The sequence below is a fragment of the Nicotiana sylvestris genome, chromosome 9, assembly GCF_000393655.2.
Source record: "Nicotiana sylvestris chromosome 9, ASM39365v2, whole genome shotgun sequence".
Classification (NCBI taxonomy): Eukaryota; Viridiplantae; Streptophyta; class Magnoliopsida; order Solanales; family Solanaceae; genus Nicotiana; species Nicotiana sylvestris.
In genome coordinates this window covers 45,076,905-45,099,768 of record NC_091065.1, presented here as the reverse complement: position 1 = coordinate 45,099,768, position 22,864 = coordinate 45,076,905, and the positions used below count along the sequence as shown (strand labels likewise).

The following is a 22,864-nucleotide window of genomic DNA, read 5'->3' as shown; positions in this document are numbered from 1 at the left end:
CTTTTATTTAAAAGAAAAAATATTCAGTTATATAATTATATTTGTGTAATCAAACATAATGCTTAGAATTATATTGTAATTGCGTTATGGATGACAAACAACTATGTTATTTGTAGTTACTATACTGTGCAATTATTATGTACTATTAATTGCTACCCTAGTAATTACACAATTTTATAATTACATAATAACTTCCAACATGTCCTAAAGTTCTATATTGAAATATCAATTCATGGTCAATTAATACACCTTTTAGGAAATTTCCCCTCTTATTATAATTTGTTTTTATTTTTTTATACCGCTTGATATTTCAATTTACGTGGATATATTTCTTTTTTAGTTAGTTTAAGAAAATATCTTTTTCTAGATTTAAAAATATTTTAATTTAAATTTTTTATTCATGAGAAATTTTAATAACCAAACAAATGTTATATACAAAAGACCGTAGGTTTCAGAAATTTTTATTTTTTTAAAACTCCTAAGTTCACACAAATTAAACCAGAGGGTAATTTCTTACTTCTAATACTAGCTAGTTCTTTGACTGGCACGGAAATTTCCAAAACTTGTAATTTCCTTTCTCTTTGTTCTGGCGAGTGAAATAAAGGAGCTAGGGCAAAAAGATTAGTCTTACATATCTCTCAGGATTTCTAAAAACAGCGCCTGCAACTCTCCTTCTTCAGTGTACACGGGTATTCTTCCTTCACTACCTTACTGTGTTGCCCATAGTCGTTTCTTTTCGTTTTTGCCCTTTTTCTTGAACCCAGTTTGGTCGATGATTCTTGATAACTGGAATTATTGCTATGAATTCGTGTTGTTTAACTGTTAGTGTTCCCACATGCTATTGTTTCTATAATATGCTTTATTGTTGTCTGGTTATATATATTTTTTGTCTGCCGGTTCTGCTGTGTTGTCCTTTATTTCTTTGTTCGCGTTAACGTTTTTTCTTGCAAATTGGAAGAATAGCTTTTACCGTATGCTATCCTGCTGTTAACTGGTATAGTCGTTCTACATGCTATTATGATTCTTACTGTTGGTTTGCTTTCTTCTTGTCCCTTAAATTTTGTTTTATATCCTGTTGCTTTTAGTTTTTGTTCTATCCTTCCCTAAATATTTAATTCTTCGCATTCATAATGCATTTTTCTCGAACGTTCACAATTCTTAATTGGAATGGTTGCTTATATGTTATGCTTTTTTGCTGTTAATTCTTTATGCTTTAATGCAGTTAACCGTTAGAATCATTCCACATGCTATTGCTTTAATTCTATTTGAATATTGTGGATTTGCCTCTCGATTCTTGATTGATCTGCGCTTTGTTTCAAGGTTGTTTTGCTACTGTTTGCCTTGACTCTTTTGTGCCTTTAAGTAATTCACCATTTTTTGTGTTTCAGCTGTGCAATTGTTCTAACACCCCAGGCACCCCATACTTCACTCTCCGCTGCATTGTAGACGTTGATAATGGCAAAGGAAGAGCCAAATTCTGGTTCTGTTGTTGTAGAAGGAACATCTGAGGTTCGTGATGATAATGAAGTGGCCAATAAGTCTGCTTCCTCACTGCTAAAGGAGCATGAGGAGAAAGTTGATGATTTGACATTGGATGAGCCACCGACAGGTAATCCTTCAAGTCGAAGAAATGCTAAAGATTTAGTGCCAGATTAGTTGCTCGTGAGATTGAATGAATGCAATTTTCTTTTTCATTTTTATCTTTCCTGTTCCCCCTTGAGAGTGTAAGCAAGAGCTCGTGTACTGCTCTTACATAGATTAATGCTACCACCCTTACGAAAAAATGAAAGTTCATGGATAAAAATTTGCTTTTATATATCTTAAAGCCTTTTTCTGTGACCGGGAAGATGCTATTATTCAATGAAATCTGGTTTTGATTGTTATTTTTTGATTAAAGAAAAAAAGGTATTCATTTTTGAATTTTGATGGGGTTTAACTGTTTTACATTCGAGATGCACGATGTGAAGAATGAAGCTGCACATTCACTTTATTGAAAGAAGGGGAAGACTAGATTTACAGTTTTAGATGTTACTCATGATTATAATAGGCTACGAATGAATAATTGTCTTTTGGGATTTGTTCAAAACACTGTTAGATGTTAAAGTGAAAGAAGTAAGAGAGTCTGTATGTATATCTTTCACCCTACAGCTGAAGAATATTTAGATGCCATAACGTGTCAAAAACGGAAAAATAGTCCCTCCATCCCATTTTATGTGATGCACTTTTACTGTGTTTAAGAAAGAAATTTTTTTGAAACTTGTGGTCTAAAACAAACCATAGATATTTGTGTGGATATAAATCATCTTAGTAAGGGTAAAATAGAAAGTCTAAAATTAAATTGTTTCTAAGTATAGAATGGTATCATTTTTTTAAGACAAACTAAAAAGGGAAGTCTATCTCATAAATTGGGACAGAAGGAGTATACAGAAGTTTGGATGGAATTGAATAACTCTGGAGAACTGAGAGCATGAAGTTTTAAGAGTCGGAAACATAGAAAACCATACAAGTAATTGAGACAGCTTTTGGGTCTACAACCAACTGGTGCTCCATTTCGCAGCTAGTGATCTTACCAGAGGAAGTAAAGAAGATTGAATTCAATCTTGTACATTTAAGAAAGTTAGTAGGAAGTAAACCCCGTACAACTTATAATAGAGGACTCCTATTTACAAATGATCTTACCAGAATAATTAAACTAGGGAGACTCTCCCTTGCCAAAAATATATATCCTACACTAAGGTACATCAAAATGATAAAAGAAAAAAATCTTATCAAAAGAAACTTTTTTTTTGATGACCGAAAAATTTGTCTGGAGCCGATCCTTTGGACCAACTGCAGCCTTCAAAACTCGGTGGATAATGGGTCTGCCCCTCTACCCTTCTCCGCCTAAATACCAGGCTTTGCTTTGCATGATGTGGGGCTTGAACCTGTGACCTAAGACACAAATCCACCACCCTTTGCCACTTGAGCTAGGCCCTGGGGGGCTGTCAAAAGAATCTTCCCACTGGTTAGCAGGTGCTACATGTGTCAGAGTGCCTCAGAAAGTATCAATCATCTTTTCCTCCACTGCCCAGTTGCTGCAGATTTATGGCATATGTTTTTAGCTATCTTCAATCTGAAATGGTCCATGCCACACACTTTTAGATCTGCCTACACAAGCTGGAGTTCTAGGAGATTTGAAAAATCCATCAGGAATATCTGGATAATGGTACCTGCATGCATTTTTTGGTGTATTTGGACTGAAAGCAACAGGAGATGTTTTGTAGGAATTTCAACTCCAGTATGCTCCCTCAAGTCTAGTTGTTTGGTTAATTTATATAGTTGGGCTAACCTTCTCCCTGTAAATAATTCAGGTGTCCTTTTGGATTTTGTCAGCTCTTTGGTATTGTATGGTTCTTTTTGTAGCTCTGAGCTGACAAGTCTTTCTTCTCTGATATTAGTTTTTTTCATGAATCTGCCAGCTCCTTAACTTATGAGGTTTTTTTGTCTCACTTGAGCTGTCAGATTTTTCTCTCTTGTAATCTTTGCATCTTCTGGATGCTTTTAATGATATTTCACTTCATTTTAAAAAAATGATAAAAGAAAAACTTTCTATACATACTGATAATAACATGATAACTTGTTCTTCAATAAAGCTTTTACTTAAATATTCAATGAAATAGCCTCTTTGAAGAAACTGTATGTTTTAGTCCACAAAAGGTTGAGCCTAGCCTTTTCTGAAAACTGCAATCTGCTCCTGCATTTGAGCTTCACTACTGCCCTTCGCTATTTATGTTGCCATTGAACTGATTCTTCACCCCTACTGTGAGCTTTGCGTTAATAATCCTGCAACCAATACAAAACACAAACATAATAAATACTTGATTGTAGCTAATCGTCAAGACTTTCCAACCTTTTTTTGTCTGATCCTGAATGTAGGAAAATGACCCATATCCATCCTGTATGCACCACTTGCCTCCTTTGGCATGTTTTGGACAGAGTCAAATATTATAGTAATAGGTAACCCTCGGTTAATACTTCCAAACTTGGCCAAGGCATCAGCCACATAGTTACCTTCTCTATAACAGTGAACCAACTTTATCTGCTGTATACCTCTTCTTATCTCTAGAATACCTGACTGAAGTTCTCATGGAACTGTAACTTCACCATTAAACATGTTTATCACTAATAGTAAGTCCATCTCCAACATGATTTCTTTCTAATTGTTCCAGACACTCCATTGTATTGCTTGTAAAGCTGCTTGCAGCTCTGCTGAATTATTAGTACAGTACTGAAGATCTTTAGCAAGTATCTTCACTGTCTTGATCTGATTTTTGTATGTCACGAGCAGTAAGAAAAAAGACCGGCAGTTAATTTTGTGGGCTCCTAATTGGGACAGCTCATAAAGTACAAATTGTGATGGTGTTTATTTGCTCTGTATGTAGAAGCATTTTTCTGTGCAAAAGAGTAACTTAGTGTTCTTTTTGCTGTTTGATGATGTCTGCTGAATTTTATATTCTTGAGTAGAAGTTGCAGAAGAAGAGAGTGGAAGGAATTCTCGCACAGACTTCGTAAAGTGCTGAACCACTTGTATTCGTATTCGATGCTTCAGAAAATCCTCATCAGAAAGTTACATTAGATAGTATTCTGAATGGATCATGCATATATTAAGTGAACAAGAGCTGTTATATTGCCGCCAGTCTACAATTCATGAAAATGGATCTGGTTTTCACTACCATTCCTTTTATTTTTTCATTTAGGATGATAAAACCAAACCTGTTAGACATAGCGTTCTTTACCTATATTGAAGTTGAATCGGATAGTAAGGTGCAGGCTCATGGAAGCTAAGTTCTCCGCAGATTGGTAATTTGATATGCAAGCTAATGCTTTTTCCACCCAATTGTAAATAAGAAAAAAGAACTTAATAATACTTTATAGTGCTAAGGAAAGGGCATCTATTTTGCTGTGCTACAGTCACGTGCCCGAAGTCACTTGTACATTTCTGTGAGCTTTTTCACAACCTTGCCTCTGCTACTAATACTTGCACCTTTGCATTTGCAATTTTACAGAAGCTGCAAAGAAGAAGAAGAAGAAAAACAAGAGCAAGTGAGAGCCCACTCTATTCCGCAAAATAAAGAAAAAATAATCTCTCTTGTGCTTTTCCTTAGAGTCATGTTGCGTTTCTTTATTTGCAAATGCAGGAAGAAAAAGGAGCCACCTCAGCAAACTGATCCACCTTCTATTCCTGTAACCGAGCTTTTTCCTTCTGGAGAATTTCCAGAGGGTGAGATTCAACAATACAAAGATGAGTATGTGCACTTGAAATTACTATCTGTTGTTATGAGGACCATTCAGTGGCTTTTGATTTAAAGCTTTGATTTATTTTGAAATCTATCGTGCAAATTAAATAAAGAAAAAGTCTGATGTTCATTTATCCTTCAGTGTTCAATCTGAAACTAATTTTATCATTGTCAAGTCGAGAATTGTGGAATGATATTTGTTTGATGGTCGATGCAGTAACTTGTGGAGAACTACGTCTGAGGAAAAGAGGGAATTGGAGCGCCTGGAAAAACCAACTTATAATTCTGTCCGTCAAGCAGCAGAAGTTCATCGTCAGGTCAGAACCTACTTTCATACAGTTGCTAACAGTTTTTTCCTGCCATAGTTTTAGAGCAGAGTCAATATTCAAGGTAAATTTTTTTAATTTATTTTTCAACCCTCAGGTCCGGAAATACATCAGGCAAATTGCTAAGCCTGGGATGTTAATGATTGACCTGTGTGAGACTTTGGAGAATATGGTTCGCAAATTGATATCAGAGAATGGTCTTCAAGCTGGCATTGCATTCCCTACAGGGTGCTCATTGAACTGGTAATGTGACTTTCTTCTTCTTGTCTTTTCTGGCTGTTAAATGTTAGAATGATTTTGATTTATAAAATAATGTGAGATTGATGTTAGCTTAATTTGGAATATTGTCAAAAATAAATTTGGAATATTGTCATTGTTAGGTATCTTAGAACATAATCTAGTGATTGAACCTATTTCATGTTTGCATTCCCTTTCTTGTGCTTTCTTTTCTTCATTTGTTAGTTTTTCTCTATCTCATTGCAGGGTTGCAGCCCATTGGACCCCCAATTCAGGAGATAAAACTGTGCTTCAGTATGATGATGTGATGAAATTGGACTTTGGAACCCATATTGATGGTAATATTACCCGTCCCTCATCTATGTTGGGCATTGAGGTATTTTTGGTATGGGTTCTTATGGGTTATGGTATTAGTCTCCTTATCTCCTCGTGTATCAAAATGTTTGTCATTTGATTGGAAATAGGTGGACAATAGTTCCTGTGGTATTATATCAGGGACTGACAGTGGAGTAAAAACAAAAAACCACATTTTTCTCGAAGTATTTGGTATATGTATTGAGCATTTATATTGATTTAACAATTAATCTGGATGGATTAGCTCCCCCTCCCCCCCTTCACCTCAGGACCCCTGCCTTACTTGCCGCATCCTCCATCTGCCGGTGGTCACTGCCACTCATCCAATCTTAGTTCATTGTTTGAGAGGAGATTGGAGGGGTGGAAAAAACATCTTTCTAAATAAGGGTGAATTACCTTGATAAATAGATATAATTCATAATCCTTACATGCTTATGTCTATGTTCTAAAACCCAGCCTTCAATTAGTAAAAGATTGGAGAGGCTAATGAGAGATCTCCTTTGAGATGGAACAAACTGACCAAAGAATACCATTTGGTTAATTGGGACTGGGTTACCACACCTATAAAATTTGAGGTTTGGGTATCTGTAGATTGGATGTTTTTTTGACTAAGCACTAACTGGAAATGACTATGAATTCATATGAGGAGTGCCATGTGGAGGAAGGTGATCAATGTTAAGTAGAATTGTGATAATCATATGGGTGATTCTTGAAGGAGGTGACAACATCATATGGGACAGATTTATGAAAAGGGATTGTAAAGGTGAAAAAATAGTGTTTTCAAAATTCATTAGGTTCAGTTGGGAAAACCTAGTAGGCTTTGTAGGTTTTCTACTTTTTGGTAACTTGTACACGGGCATGTTTTTTGCCTAAACACTAATAAAATAAATTACTTTATAAAAAAAGTTGGAAAAACCTACTATGGTTTATGCTTTAACATTGACTGATGGTTTTCCAGACTAATGACATCGATGCTACTGTCGTGGATGGAGGATACAAGGGTGTCTTGGAATGTATCTTTCTTTATATGTAAGATTTATTGATATAAGACAGCAAAAGCTGGAAAGAGTACATCAAAAAAGACTCTGTGCATCACAGAGACTGTAATGAACAGCAAAAGTCCAGCATATCGTCTGCCTCTACCAAATTTGCCGTTGTCATGTTGCACCAAAAACTAAGCGAAGATATTCATTTGTGTTTAAGCTTAAGAATCGAGTCATTCTTGTCTTAAAAAATTCTAGCGTTTCTTTCTTTCCATATAATCCAGCAAATGGTGGCATGAATAGTGTTCCAAGTAGCAATATGTGTTTTTGGAAGTCCTTTCCTACGACAATCAATCAGGAGTTCCAAAAACGTTCTAGGCATGCACCATTTGATACCCAGCATGTTGAAAACCAGATTCCAGATAGTCGGGTTAAGGGTGTCTTGGAATGTATCTTTCAGAAGATCTCACAGGATTAAGAATAGAGAAGAGGTTCGAATGGGTGGAGAGAAGCCGCAGCATGATGAGACGTTCATCCATGGGCAGAAAGGCAATGGAATGGATTTGTTTTGTACTTAAAGAAGCGTCGACAAATCAAATGAATTTAGTGAAGCAATGGAAGTACACGGAATATATGACAGAACATTTCTGTACCAGGAAATTCAACGTTCATGGAAGATATATGAGCATTCTGTCACTGAAGGGAGAAGGGAGGTCTGTTATTATAATTCCAGAGTTAGCTTTGAATGTAGGTTGGAAAGACATAGCAGCTAAGATAGAAAGATTCACACATCAGACCCTCAAAATGAATCCCACAGTCCCACCTAGAATCACTGTGGACAACTATCCTTATGTCAAAGCAATCAAGGAGAGTAAATGACAATCCAATACCCTTCGTGAGGCAAAGGTCAGCATAAACAATGGAGATATCTCTGTTGTGGAACCGACAGGTAGTGAGGATTCTGGTTTACTAAAAAGATGCATTGTCAGGTTTTTTGGGAAAGAAATCAATGAGAGACCCACTTTAGCAGACATAAGGCGATGTGCTAGTGCTTCATGGAACAAAGCATATGGAGTAAACATGTATGAAATGACAGGCAACATGTTTCTATTTTAATTTCCAAACAGATTCATGGCGGAGCAGATTTTGCAAGGAGACTGGAGATGGAAAAAGTTCAAGCTTCATCTGTAATGGTGGAATCATACTGTTGGATGCATTCCAAACTCACAAATTGCGGAAACATACTGGATTAGAGCCATGGGGAATCCCTTACATCTATGGTCACAAAAGATCTTCAAAGAAATAGGAGATCTCTGTGGGGATGGATAGCTACTGAAGAAGAAACTGATCTAAAAAATCATCTTAAGTGGGCAAGAATTAAAATTGTTGGTGATGGCAGAAAGATTCCCAATGAGGTTGGGATTGAAAGAGACGGTATCAAATTTTTCATCCCAATCTGGGCTGAAAGACAGGCAAGATTTGAGCTGAAGATGCAAGAAAACGAACAATGCTGTGAAGCAGAGAGATATTTGAACAATCAAGTGGGATGCACCATATTGCAAAACACTGATAAAGGAAAGGCAAGTGTGCAACTTACACGTGGTTCGAGTTCGATAAATTGGAGCAGTAAAGTGACAAACAACGAGCTGAAATCCTATGACTCCGATTTGGCTGCACAAGTCATTTTTAATGATCTCTCGTGTGAGTTTTCTGGTGATATTAGGCTATTAGGCTGAAGCCTTATATTGAGGAAATGGGAGGACCTTCTTACTTGGAGGCAAATGAGTCTAGTCCAGGGGATCCAATCTCCAATGCAAACCTTGAAAGTATGCCAAAGGCAACACTTAACAGTTGCAGTCAGCCAGAAGGTGGAGCAGAGATAGCAAGACTGGAACAGAAGGCAGGGGAGCAGATCATAAACACAAATATGGGGGAAGATCAAGCTGGAAGTGCTTTGGAACAACTAAAACATTTTAGCTCTATCCAAGATTGGGAAATCGAGGAGGTGACTCCTATAGCAGTTCAGCAACACAACCCATTAATGGATAAAGACATGGATGCAACACTATGGGTCCATCAAAATATGATCAAATTGGGGAAAATGTTTGGAGTAGATTTTCAAGGCCATGAAGAAGAAGCATTGGAGTTGTTAATGCAAATTGGCAGTTGCACACAGGTTAGAAAGGTGGAGACAGAGTTGGAGGTGAAGAAACAAAGGTTTAAACGATCACTGGAATTAAAAGGATTAACTTCGTTTGATGTCAAATTCAAGAGTGACGGGAAAAGGAGTAGGGGAAGAGATCTATCAATCATTTCAATATGAAGATCAAAGTAATTTCTTGGAATGTAAGGGGATTAAACGACAAGAAGAAAAGGGAGATCATAAAAAGTCAAGTGCAAAACTGGAGGGCAGACATTATATGCATGCAAGAGACAAAAGTGGAGGGGGATATCAAGGAAATAGTCAATCAAATATGGGGTGGTAGATGGGTGAGGTATGCAAGTTTAGAAGCTAGCGGCACGAGAGGGGGGATTTTGTTATTATGGGATTGCAGAGTATGGAAAGGGGAGGTGTTACAGACTGATGCATACACTTTGACTTGGAAGTTCGAGGCTCTTTTACAGAATTTTCAATGTCACATAAGAGGAGTGTATGCCCCAAATTGTAGAATAGAAAGGAAAATAGTATGGAGAGAAATTGGTGCAGTGAGAGGATTGATGGAAGGTCCTTGGGCGGTTTGTGGTGATTTTAACGTTACAAGGTACCCTTCTGAAAAACGGGAATGTTCAAGGAGGTCCAGAGCGATGGTGGAATTCTCGGATTTTATAGAAGATATGGAGTTGATAGATCTTCGACTTGAAGGAGGCTACTATACTTGGTTCAAAGGGGACAATCATACAACCGCTTCAAGAATTGATAGATTTCTCATTTCAGAAGAATGGGATGAAAGCTTCAGAAACGTCAAGCAAACTATCCAACAAAGGCTGATTTCTGACCATTCACCTGTGGCTCTATACTGTGGTGCTTGGGAACAAGCTAAATCATACTTTAAGTTTGAAAATTGGTGGCTGAATGTGGAAGGTTTTGATGACAGAATTAGAGACTGGTGGACATCTTTTGAATTCTCAGGAAGACCAGATTACATTTTAGCTTGCAAGTTAAAAGCTCTCAAGGGCAAGCTAAAAGAATGGAGCAGAAGTTGTGAAGGTAATTTGGGATTGCAAAAATCAAAATTACTGAGTCAACTCGCAGGTTTTGAGGCAACATAACGACTAAGAGCGCTGACAGAGGAGGAATCAGTGAGGAAAGCAGTTACTCTAATGGAGATTGAGGAACAACTCAAGAATGAAGAAAGTGCATGGAGACAGAAATCAAGAGCTTTGTGGCTCAAAGAAGGGGACAAGAATACAAAATTTTTCCATCGTACTGCCAATGCACACAAGAGAAACAACAACATTGATCAACTATCGATTCGACATGAAGTAGTCGAGGATCCAGCCAGAATAGAGAACGAGATCATTGAATTCTACAAGGGGTTATACACAGAACCTGAAGAGTGGAGACTAACGGTCAATTTCGAAAATAGCCCAAGAATTTCTGAATCAGAGAGGGAGACTTTACAGAGTAACTTTGAGGAACAAGAAGTTTTGAGCTGTCGGAAGATGTGTGCAAGTGACAAGGCCCCAGGTCCGGATGGATACACAATGGGTTTTTTCATAAAGTGTTGGGACATTTTGAAGGAAGACATGATGGAGGCCTTCAACAACTTCCATTCTCAGGAGATGTTTGAGAAAAGCTGCAATGCAACATATATAGCTTTGATTCCAAAGAAGACAGGTGCGAAAGAATTGAGAGATTTCAGACCGATCAATCTGATAGGGAGCTTCTACAAACTGCTCTCAAAAGTCTTGACTGAAAGACTTAAGAGGGTGGTAGGGAAAATTGTCGATGCTCAACAAATGGCTTTCATCAAAGGAAGACAAATAATAGATGCAGTGTTATTGCCAACGAAGCTGTGGATTCAAGAATAAAAGAGAAAGAACCTGGAATCTTATGCAAATTAGATATTGAGAAGGCTTATGATCATGTAAATTGGAGCTTCCTACTCAGAATGCTAGAACTAATGGGTTTTGGGCAGAAATGGAACAGATGGATGAAATTTTGCATATCTACTGTAACATTCTCCATTCTCATAAATGGATCTCCTAAAGGTTTTTTCCATTCACACAGAGGTCTCAGACAAGGTGATCCTTTATCTCCCTTTCTATTCATTATAACCATGGAAGGATTGAACAACATGATCAAAACGGCTAAAGTCAGTGGATGAGTTAAAGGTTTTGAGGTAAATAGGAGTGAGGCACACAATCTAGAGATCACACATCTCCAATATGCTGATGATACTCTAGTCTTCTGTGATGCTGAAAAGGAACAACTTTGATTCCTAAGGATCATTTTGGTCTTATTTGAGGGAGTCTCAGGATTACACATCAACCGGAGAAAGAGCAATATTTTCCCCATTAATGAAGTTAACAACATGGAGCAACTGACACAGATATTGGGAGGAGAAGTTGGGTCCCTACCAACTGTTTACCTTGGGATGCCTCTTGGTGCAAGATCCAAATCAAAAGAGATCTGGAATTCAGTCATAGAAAAGTGTGAGAAGAAGTTGTCAAGATGGAAATCGCAATACCTATCATTGGGGGGCAGGCTAGTTCTAATCAACTCAGTATTAGACTCACTTCCTACTTATATGATGTCTTTGTTCCCAATTCCAGCTGGCATTTTACAGAGATTGGACAAACTACGAAGATCATTCCTTTGGCAAGGTAATAAGGAGAAAAAGGTCTTCCATTTAGTTAAATGGAAGACACTCACAATGGCTAAAAAACAAGGTGGTTTAGGAATAAGGAATTTGAAGAATCAAAGCAAGGCTCTTAGAATGAAATGGTTATGGAAGTACTCTCAAGAACCCCAATCTTTATGGGGCAAAGTGATCAAAGCTAAGTATGGTGAGGAAAATAACTGGGTGTCAAAAAAAGTCAGAACATCATATGGAGTAAGTGTGTGGAAATCCATTAGAGAACTTTGGCCTATAATGAAGAACCACTCCTCCATAAGAGTGAACAACGGAAGGAATACATCATTCTGGAATGATAACTGGTTAGGACACGGAAGCTTAAAGGAAAGATACCCCGATATGTTTGGTTTAGCACAAAACCAGCATAGGACAGTAGCTGATATGAGGAGTCATCAAGGATGGGAAATCGCTCTCAGAAGACAGTTGAATGACTGGGAGATAACAAGATTAGCTGACCTTTACAAAGAGCTGAAAGCATTTAAAGGATTACAGGAAGGGTTTGATTCACTTTGGTGGCAGAGGCACAACAGAGGGGTTTACCGGGTGAAGGATGCATATATGATTTTGAATCATAATAATCAACAGGTAGACCCATGGCCTTGGAAACATATATGGAAAACAAAGATTCCATACAAGGTAGCATGCTTCACTTGGCTACTAGCAAAGGAGGCGGTATTAACCCAGGATAATCTCATAAAAAGGGGAATTTCTCTGTGTTCAAGATGTTTTCTATATGGGGAAAATGCTGAAACTGTCACCCATTTATTTTTACATTGCAAGATTACAGACCAACTATGGAAAATCTTTATTATTCTTAGGGGTATTTCATGGTCAATGTCATACAAGCTTAAAGATGTTATTTATAGCTGGGAAGAAGCTGGAGCTGAAGCAACTAGTAGAGATAGATGGAGGACTGTCTCGGCTTGTATCTGGTGGACAGTTTGGAGGGAAAGGAACGCTAGATGTTTTGAAGATAGAAGCAATCCAGTGCAGAAGATCAAACTCAATTGTATTCTTCTTTTTTGTTTTTGGTGTAAACAGATTTACACAGAAAATACATTGACAATCATAGACATACTAGGATCTTGCTAGGTCTCAAATCAGAACATCTACTAATCCTCTTCATGTAAATTTGGTTTTCAGTGCAACCTATGTACTGATGTTTTTAATATATACAATAGTTACCAATTCAAAAAAAAAGAGGGTCATACATTCTTTTAAGGTTATAATCCACACAATTGTTGGAGGCTGACAGTTTTGAAGGTATCATCATCGAAATGCTTCAGGGCGAAGTAATAATATGACCATATAATAATCCAGTCCCTTTGGAAATCATAATGGAATTTGACAGTACCAAAGAAGGTCCTTCTTTCGGGTATGCAGCATGGGATGCTATCTTGACAGCAGATAACTGGAGATGAGAAGGCATGGTCGACTAATCGTGAGCCACTGGTTCTTATTCGAAAGACGTAGAAAAGAGGATGTTGTCACCTTTTATGACATTTTAGTTTTGTTGCGATTATGCCCGTTGATCTATGCTCTGTCAACATCCAACGAGTTGTCTTTGAAATGATAACAAGCTAGTGGATACACAGATCGGTAGCAAGGATAATGATGTTATGGCAGCTGGCACAATTTTGTGCTTTGCTTAAAATTGAGAGAAAAAACTTAAAAAGGAAGAAAATTTCGAATTGGTTAACTGTTAAGAGCTAGTTAATGTGGGTTAAGATTTCACTTCTCTCTGTATCATATCTGTGCTGTGAAGAGGAAACACCAACTTTATAGAAAAATTGCTAGAGTTTGGGAGAGTTGTGCATACATGCATCTTGTTAAAATAACACCACCTTGGTGTAACATAAATAAATGTGTTTGCATTATCAACAGAGTGAACAATTCACAATCCAGGCACTCTTATCATTGTACTGTCCTCCTTATCTATCCTTATTAATTTATCCCTCACAATCCGACCATATTTTGGTCCTATCTCTAATACATAGTACTCCCTCCGTTCCAGTTTATGTGAACCTATTTCCTTTTTGGTCCATTTCTAAAAGAATGACCCCTTTCTAAATTTGGTAACAATTTAGCTTAAACTTACGATTCTACCCTTAATGAGAAGCTTTTATAACCACATAAATACTATGGGCCCCTTTTTAACTTGTTTAGGACCACAAATTTCAAAAGTCTTCATTTTTTCTTAAACTCCGTGCCTAGTCAAACTGGTTCACATAAATTGGAACGGAGGGAGTATTGTATTTCACCATTGTCCTATCATGCGAAACCACCTCCCCTCATTAGAACAGTTTGTTATGAGCTTTATTTGCTCCCACTCTCTTATTGTTGTTAATTTTAGGAATAAGGTGAACTTCTAACCTGTTGTTTCTTGCAGGGCGAATTGTGGACTGTGCATTTACTGTGGCTTTCAATCCTATGTTTGATCCACTGCTTGAAGCGTCACGGGAAGCCACAAATACTGGCATTAAGGTGGATATTGCTTAAATTGGCGATAAATTACGTAAAATTGGTAGTCATCATCCAAAGGGGCTACTAGTTTCTTGGAAGCATTGATAAGATTTAGGGGCCATTCATGACATGATTTTTAATGTAGGAAGCAGGAATTGACGTACGGCTTTGTGATGTTGGTGCTGCAATCCAAGAGGTTATGGAATCCTATGAGGTAGAAATCAACGGAAAGGTGTTCCAAGGTACGTTATCTGCGAAATATGATAACTAGTAAAAGCATTTATTTCTATTTTTTTTTTATTGAAATCCATGTCATGATATTTGAGCGTCGAGAAAAAGACCTTGTATGTCAATAAGCAAAGTAATTTAATTAGCTGACAACTATATTTTATTGTATGATGTCCACTTATATTTGTTGGCCTCTTTAAGTTACTTCAGTATTATCCAGGCTTCTAGGCGTCTCAAGTTGCTTTTTTTTTTTAAATACTTTGGGTTGGGTGAGGAACAGAGAGATAATTAATAAACATATTGAACATGATTCATACATATGAATATCTATACTAGACATTGGACTGTGTTGGTTATTTTATGGGTTTGATTAATTTTATATACAACCTTAGATAGATGAAAGTATCAACTTGAGCTGTAATGGCAACCTCCAGACAAATGCTGCACGCATCATGGCAACAACTTTTGAAATAAATATGGCATTCAAAAATCTTGCTGGGTAAATAAATATTTACAGAAATCTTTTGCAACACCGCTACATTGGATTCCAAAAGCTAAACTGCAGCAAGAACTAATCTATTCTCCTTTCCCAACACCCAATTATGAAAGTTTAACTTAACTTTTACCAACAATCTGATTATTTCTAAAACGACGTTATGACCAATCCTGTCATTGGCAGTTAAGAGCATCCGGAATCTGAATGGGCACAGTATTGGCCAGTATCAAATCCATGCAGGGAAATCTGTTCCGATTGTTAAAGGAGGAGAACAAACCAAAATGGAAGAGGGTGAATTTTATGCAATTGAAACCTTTGGATCAACAGGTAATTTCTGTTTTGTTTGTGTGAAAGAGCAACATTAATATAACTGGCAAATCCTGAATACATGGGAGTCAACTAATTCGCATCTCATATCTCCATGTATCAGGCAAGGGTTACGTGAGGGAAGATCTAGAATGCAGCCATTATATGAAAAACTTTGATATTGGACACATTCCACTGCGGCTGCCCAGAGCTAAGCAACTGCTGGCAACAATAAATAAGAACTTCTCCACATTGGCGTTCTGCAGACGTTATCTAGACCGACTTGGTGAGACAAAATATCTGATGGCATTGAAGAATTTATGTGATGCTGGAATTGTTCAGGTAAGTGACCTCAAGCTACATTCACGAGTTCGCCTCAATTGTGGCATTCGGGGTTGGCTGCATGCATTTATAAACGGAGTAGTTTTAGTGTAAATATTTCAACTGTTTGACATTGTTGTGGAATCACAATAAAATTTTAAGCAAGATTGGTATAATCTTGAACTCATACAATAGCAAGTCTGTTGCTCTACAATCATTGCCAAGGAACTCTTGGCCAGAGAACATAAGGATAAATTTCTAAGACAAGCAGGGGTATTGGGTGCAAAATTCAAGTACTGAATTAATGTTTATAAAGAGAAATAAATGGAATATAGTTAGTTCAGGGATATTATGTCTAAACAAGACTACTGAAATTTCTAGTAGCTTCCGATAGTTTTGTGGAACTTGGTTTTTTCTCCCGCTAATTCAATGAAATTTTGAAGTTCACTAATAAATAAGTTGAATCCTGATTTCTTTGGTTAGCTCTCTCCTGATTTGTCTAGCACAACTTTTCTGTTGCTATGAATTCATAGGTAATAATGTGTACAACTGGAGATAAAAAGTTCTTTGAAACTTTTGAGGAAGCTTAGGGTAAATCAAAAAGGAGAGGTCCATGTAAAACATGCATGTCACATCAATTTATTAAATCCAGCAGAAATTCTGAAAGACAACAAGAAAGACTAAGGCCTCATTTGTTTGCACTTAATGGAGGTCTGAATCTTAATCGTTTAGATCTCCGATATTAAGTGCGTTTGTTTTTAAAGTCTGAATCTTAATTATTCAGATCTTAATGATTAAGTTTTACTTCACAACTACTTAATCAGTCTGAATAGGTCTGTATGATTAAGATCTATAACAGAGACTTAATTTCATTAAGATGCTATCATCAATATTCATTATTAAATTTCGTCATCGCCTACCATTATCAACTATCATCATGCCACCCAATACCACCACCACCATCATCTTCAATCATAGCCGCCACCATTATCAACTACCACCACCCACCACCCACCATCCCCACCACCATCATTCTCAACCACAACCAACACGCATCTACCTCAACTATCACGACTAACTACCCCATCACCATCAACAACTATAGCCGACACTGCCCATCATTATAAACTACCACATACCACTAGGGGTGTTCATGGTTCGGTTTGGATCAGTTTTTCCCTAAAAAGAAACCAAACCAAGTAAGTCAGTTCTTCAAATATTGGAACCAAACCAAACCAATTAAGTCGGTTTTTTATCGATTCGGGTTTTATTGGTTTTCGTCAGTTTTTCGGTTATTTATTAGGTTTTTTCTTAAATATGAGACATACACTACCAAACACATATTCCCGAGACTACACTTTCAACGTAATACTATCAAACCAATTGCTCTTTGAGAAATCTATCACTTACCAAGATATATTATGATAATTGAATCAAATAGTGATGAATAATTTAAGTACTCAATTAAAAATCGATTATTTTTAACATGAAATAAATTCTTATACTTAGCAAAAGAAAACTACCAACCAAACTAGAATGTAAAGGTAAAGAATTATATTATAATAGCAAAAAACTAGACAAAATATAAACGCCTAATATGTACCATAAAATTTAGAACCTTTATATAAAAATATACATATATATAGGTGTAATAATAAATTTAAATAGCTACTTCTATAGTCGGTTTGGTTCGGTTTTTTTGGTTATTTTTTGATTAAAACCAGAACCAAACCAAATTTGATCGGTTTTTAAAATTCAAAATCAAAACCAAACCAAAACCTAAAAAGTATCGTTTTTTTTTTGGTCGGTTTGGTTCGGTTTTTGGTTCGGTTCGATTTTTCGGGTTTTTATGAACACCCCTACCTACCACCACTTTCCTCAATCACAACTAACACCACCACCCGCTATTATTAACTATCACCACTCATCACCATCATCCTCGATTATAAATCGCCACCACTACCAATCACCACTAGCTACTACCGTGAACCACCACCATCAGCCAAAACTACCACCAATGACCGCCTCTAATCGGCATTCACAAGCACTACCGTTAGCCATCACCACCTGTAACTATCATATTTTTAAAAACTATATGTTTTATTGATTGAATATTAGATTAAAAAGTATTTCATTTGAATTTTATGTTTATTAATTTTCAGATAAAGATAACTTTTATACATTCAGATGTTAAAAATCAAACAGTCTCAGTCATTTAGTATTCAGATCTTAATACACATTCGGATGTGTATTCAGATTCAGATATCTTATTCTTAATACGCATCTTGATATTCAGATGTGTATTCAGATTCAGACGTCTTAATCTTAAAAAAAACAAAACAAATGAGGCCTAAGTGTCTGCTCGTCTTGCTGAATAAATCTTATTGCAACTGAATGAACTATGCCTGGTTTGCTGGTAACAAAGATCAATTTGGCTTATCCAATTAGATAAAGAAGTTCTTTTCTAAAAAAAGGGGAGTGTCTGGTTGATTCTCAATATTTTGAAATACTGTAACTATTTTTCATAAGAAACAGCTCAGCGTTGTAGGGCGACTGAGGACAAAGCAATTCCATGTAGTGTGTGTAGCAACTGTGCTAGTGAGGCATTTCAGTTTTAAAGTTCTATTAGTAGTTTGGCCGAAGGAGGTGTGCTTTTATTAAGATGAAATCAATAACGATGATGAAGGAAGATGTTAATAGGAAATTTTCGGACAAGTGAGAACAGGTATAATGGAAAAGAAGAAAGGATCAATAATAGAGAGATCATGGGCTGTAGAAGAGAATGGTTTTGGAGCTCAAATAAAAAAAGAAAGAGATAAAGACTCGTGTTGGAGCTCAAAAAGCTCCATCCAAACTAATGGAAAAACCAAAACAAGAATATAAAGAACTCCTGAAATTCAAAAGGATCAACAGGAATGTGTTGAATGAATGCAGATGATTCATATAGCTGAGACCAATCAATTCGAAGTTGAGGCATAGTTCATTGATACTTGATTGATATTGTGTATAAAAATCTTATAATTGTGTCATAATTAATAATCTCAAGGATTAGTAAACTCTCGTTATTTCTTGTAAACTCGAAAAGTTGTACTCCCTCTGTTTCATTTTATGTGTCTTAAGTCTTAACTTGACTTGGCACGGAGTTTAAGAATGTAACGAAGATTTTTGAATCTTGTGGTCATAAACTAATGGTGTGTATATAAATATCAAAATATCCTTTGAATCTTGCGGTCTTAAAAATGGCATGTCATAAAGGGTAAAATGGAGATGTTAGAAACTATTAAAGGTGGCTTTTTTTTTTGTGGGGGGGGGGGGGAGGGGGGGGGAACAGATAAAAGGAAAATGAGGCATAAATTGAAGCGTTGGAGTATATAACAGTCTTGTCTATGTCGTAAATAGTCAAACTCATAGAGAGTTTTTCTCTTATATTTTCACATAGACCTGTACAGTTTTGGTAGACTTACGGTTATCAAAAGAATTTTGTAGACTTAAGCTTTTGTCTTAACCTGCTTGTCCTGTCAAAATTCTTTCTTCTTTGATAAATTGCTATTCTCTATTTCAAGTGATTGTTCTAGCGTCACTAATCTAACCTGCTTGTCCTTTCAAAGTTCTTTCTTCTTTGATAAATTGCTATTCTCTCTTTCAAGTGATTGTTCTAGCGTCACTAATCTTATTTCTATTAACCTGGCACCATGCTTCTCCAATTACCATCTCGACGGTTTAGCACATCTTTTCAGTTATCATTCTATAGAGATAGTCCTCCCAATCACTGTTTTGGTCATTCTTCTAGTGTCTTGTCGAGCAAAACGTTTCCGGAAATCGTATATATATATATATAGAGAGAGAGAGATCCTCTTGTAATATTTATAGAAAAATTAATTAAGAATATGGTCAAGAATATCCTCATAATGTAGAATGCCAAGAAATAGGAAACTGTTATCATGTTACTGAAGACTCCTATATATAGAGCTTCTTGTATGTTAACCAATTGATTAAGCATGTTCTTCTCTTCTCTCTTCTTCCAAGACCTAAATTGCTTGTGGGAATTGGTGGTTTTATTGTTTGGGAGATAGATTTGGGAAATTGACTAGCCTTTGTTTCTGTCCCATGTTTTTTGGGACTCAGTCATTGGGTAACATTCATGTGCATTAGCTTAAGTGACGTTTCTGTGGTGGCAAGAGAAGTATAATTTGCTCTCCTAGCCTAGAGGGTGTTTGGATTGGCTTATAAAAAGTAGCTTTTAAGCTAAAAGCCAAAAGCCATAAGTTGGTAATACCCAACTTTTGGTTTTTGGCTTATTTTTGTATTTTTTATGCCTAAAAATAAGTGCTTTTAAGCACTTTTTATCATTGCCAAACACCACACAAACTAAAAAGTGCTTAAAAGCCAATAAGCACTTAAAATAAGCCAATGCAAACACCCTCCTAGTCTCTTTTCTGTTTCTTGTGATCGCATTGGCAGGTCGATTTTATTTACATCCGAGGCATTATGTGCCTTCTGTGCTATGGTGATCAAATTCCTAATGAATACAATATTTGTAAGATGAGCACTTTTAAGACTGGAGGAGTTTAGATGTAGCATATGAATCTTAGATTTGAATTTATCCTCCTATATTTTTGAACTAATTAGACAAGATTAAAAATGTCCACATTCACAAGAAGGTTACTTAAGATGGTTTCATCACGTCCTCGGTCGACCTCCAAATGCACCCAGTCCGTAGGTGTGAAACGATGATGAATGAAGGTGTTAAAAGGGAGAGGGGTAGACCTAAAATTACATGGAAGGAAATTTTCTCGGTAGACCTACAATTTCTTGGAATCCATGCAAACTTAGCGAAAGATAGAACACAATAGAAGGAAAAAATCTACATAGGATATAGAAATTAGTTAGACCTATAGTTTAGTCGTGTTAGTATATTTTACATTTCTATGCTTTCTAAGAGTCAATTAGACCTATCATATATGTTTATGCTGGTAAAAAAATAGAGGACTAGTGTTTTTTACTTCTTCTTCTTCTTCTTCTTCTTCCTTATATGATGTTGGCCTGAAATGAAGATGTTGGCCTGAAATGAGTTTGAAGGGAGAAACATGGCTAGTGAGGAGTCATAATCGACTCCAACTTGTATGAAACTGAGGCTTAGTTGTTATTATTATATTTGTGAAGTAATAAACCCTTTGCTTATGATATTTATTATAGTCAGTCATTCATACATTTGAAGTCTTGTTGATAGTAGACAACATAAATAACTGGAAGTTGGACCCCAGGGAATATTGATGCCATATTAGTTTTAGTTGAGCTCAGTTTTTTGCCACGCATCAGTTAATCTACTAGCAATTTTCTTTGCATCTTGTGCACAATATCTGTCTCCATATGATCCAAAATTGAAGTTTTACTCTCTTTTGCTTTTCTTTTGGCAGCCATACCCCCCACTCTGCGATATTAAAGGGAGCTACGTTTCTCAGTTTGAGCACACCATTTTACTTCGTCCGACTTGCAAAGAGGTGGTATCGAGAGGCGATGACTATTGATACTAATAGAAATCTTTGTATGCTTGTATTCTGAAATTCGGTGATCAAAGGACTATTGTTTCTGTATGCTTCCGGTCTGTGAGATTATCTTTGCTGGACTTTTTTTAAAAGAAAAACAACAGGGAAGAATGTTAACAACATGAGAATATGAGAAGATAGTTTTGATGAATGGTGACTGGTGAGTGCAACGCTGCGAAATCTATAAAATAGCTTAGTGACATCTGAATTTCGGCTTATGTCTTATTTTAGTATCTCACTATGGTTTGCATTTTCGAGAACAAAACTAATACCATTTACAAGCTGCAATGTCAGATGAAAGTTTCTTTTGCAGATAAATGAATTAGAAAAGAGTCAAAAGAATCACCATAGCTATGAAAATAGAATCTCATTCCCTTATTTCCGAAAGAAAAAAACGAGAAATAGGAATATTGTCCTATTTTTTTTTCCAATTCTTTTTCAACCTTTTTAAATTACATAGCGAAATCGGGAAAAAAGAAAGAAAAAGGTGCATGCTTCACTAAGCAATAAGCATCCGTGGCTTTCTAATGTTCCAATGGTGAACTTTTTCCATGGAAAACATAATAATATCGAACTTGAACTGCTTGTTTAGGCCTCCATGTCTGGTTAGTTCTAATAAATGATCAATATATAGTACAGGAAATACGTGAATAAAAAGTGCAATTGGATTATTTTTTATGGTTAAAGGGAAATTTTGTTGATAATATTAGAGAGCTATTACATCGGTACTAGAGCTACTAATAACACTTGGGTTACCAGTATTACAAACTGAAGTGGAAACTTGCTTAACTAATACTAGTCCATCTTTGTCGGCCCGTAGCTTTTTCAAAACAAAGTTCCGCGAGATTAATAATGCTATTTTTCCACAAATAGCCAGCCATATTCATTGTTTATTTATTTGGTCATATACATTAAATTTTGCATTGATTATACACAATTATACATATATAATACATAAATTATGTATATATTATACATTCATTGGCTATAGTTAGTTTAAACGATTGGGTGGATGGCTATTTGGGTTAATTCTTTATACTCTTCTCACTCTCTGATGGTTAGGTTTTGTGTTTCTATTTCCGGTGGAACTAATTTTTTGTCACGCGATAAATGCACCCTGCTTGAAGCGCTACTGTGCTAGCAGTTTCATGTACGTGTGATTATATCCGAAGGTTGTTAAAAACATTGTGATTTTTATTCAGCCAAATATGACATAGACCAAAGGCTGTTAAAATTTTGATTGCAGATTTGAAGTTTGGGATCGTAATTAATTTTTATCACTTTCCCAGAAATGTATTTGACTGCAATTATACAAAAATCAAAGAAAATAAAACTAAAAGTATAGGAAACAAAATAGATTTTTCTGCTACTCATTGGAATCATGGGCGAAGCTACATTCACTTAAGGGTGGTCAACTGACCACCCTTCGCCGAAAAATTACACTATATATATATATATATATAGGTAAA

The 22,864-nt window shown here is 36.3% G+C and overlaps 1 protein-coding gene across 1 annotated transcript; it reads left to right on the top strand.

Annotated features, from left to right (window-relative positions):
* Positions 1–539: 539 nt before the first annotated feature.
* LOC104247561 (methionine aminopeptidase 2B-like) lies at positions 540–21,603 on the top strand. Its single transcript, XM_009803610.2, has 12 exons — positions 540–689; positions 1,389–1,609; positions 5,046–5,082; positions 5,178–5,285; positions 5,494–5,593; positions 5,700–5,845; positions 6,086–6,177; positions 14,425–14,519; positions 14,644–14,740; positions 15,406–15,549; positions 15,653–15,870; positions 21,267–21,603. The coding sequence occupies exons 2-12, from the start codon at positions 1,456–1,458 to the stop codon at positions 21,375–21,377; spliced, it is 1,302 nt and encodes a 433-aa protein (XP_009801912.1). The 5' UTR covers positions 540–689; positions 1,389–1,455; the 3' UTR covers positions 21,378–21,603.
* The last annotated feature ends 1,261 nt before the right edge of the window (positions 21,604–22,864 follow it).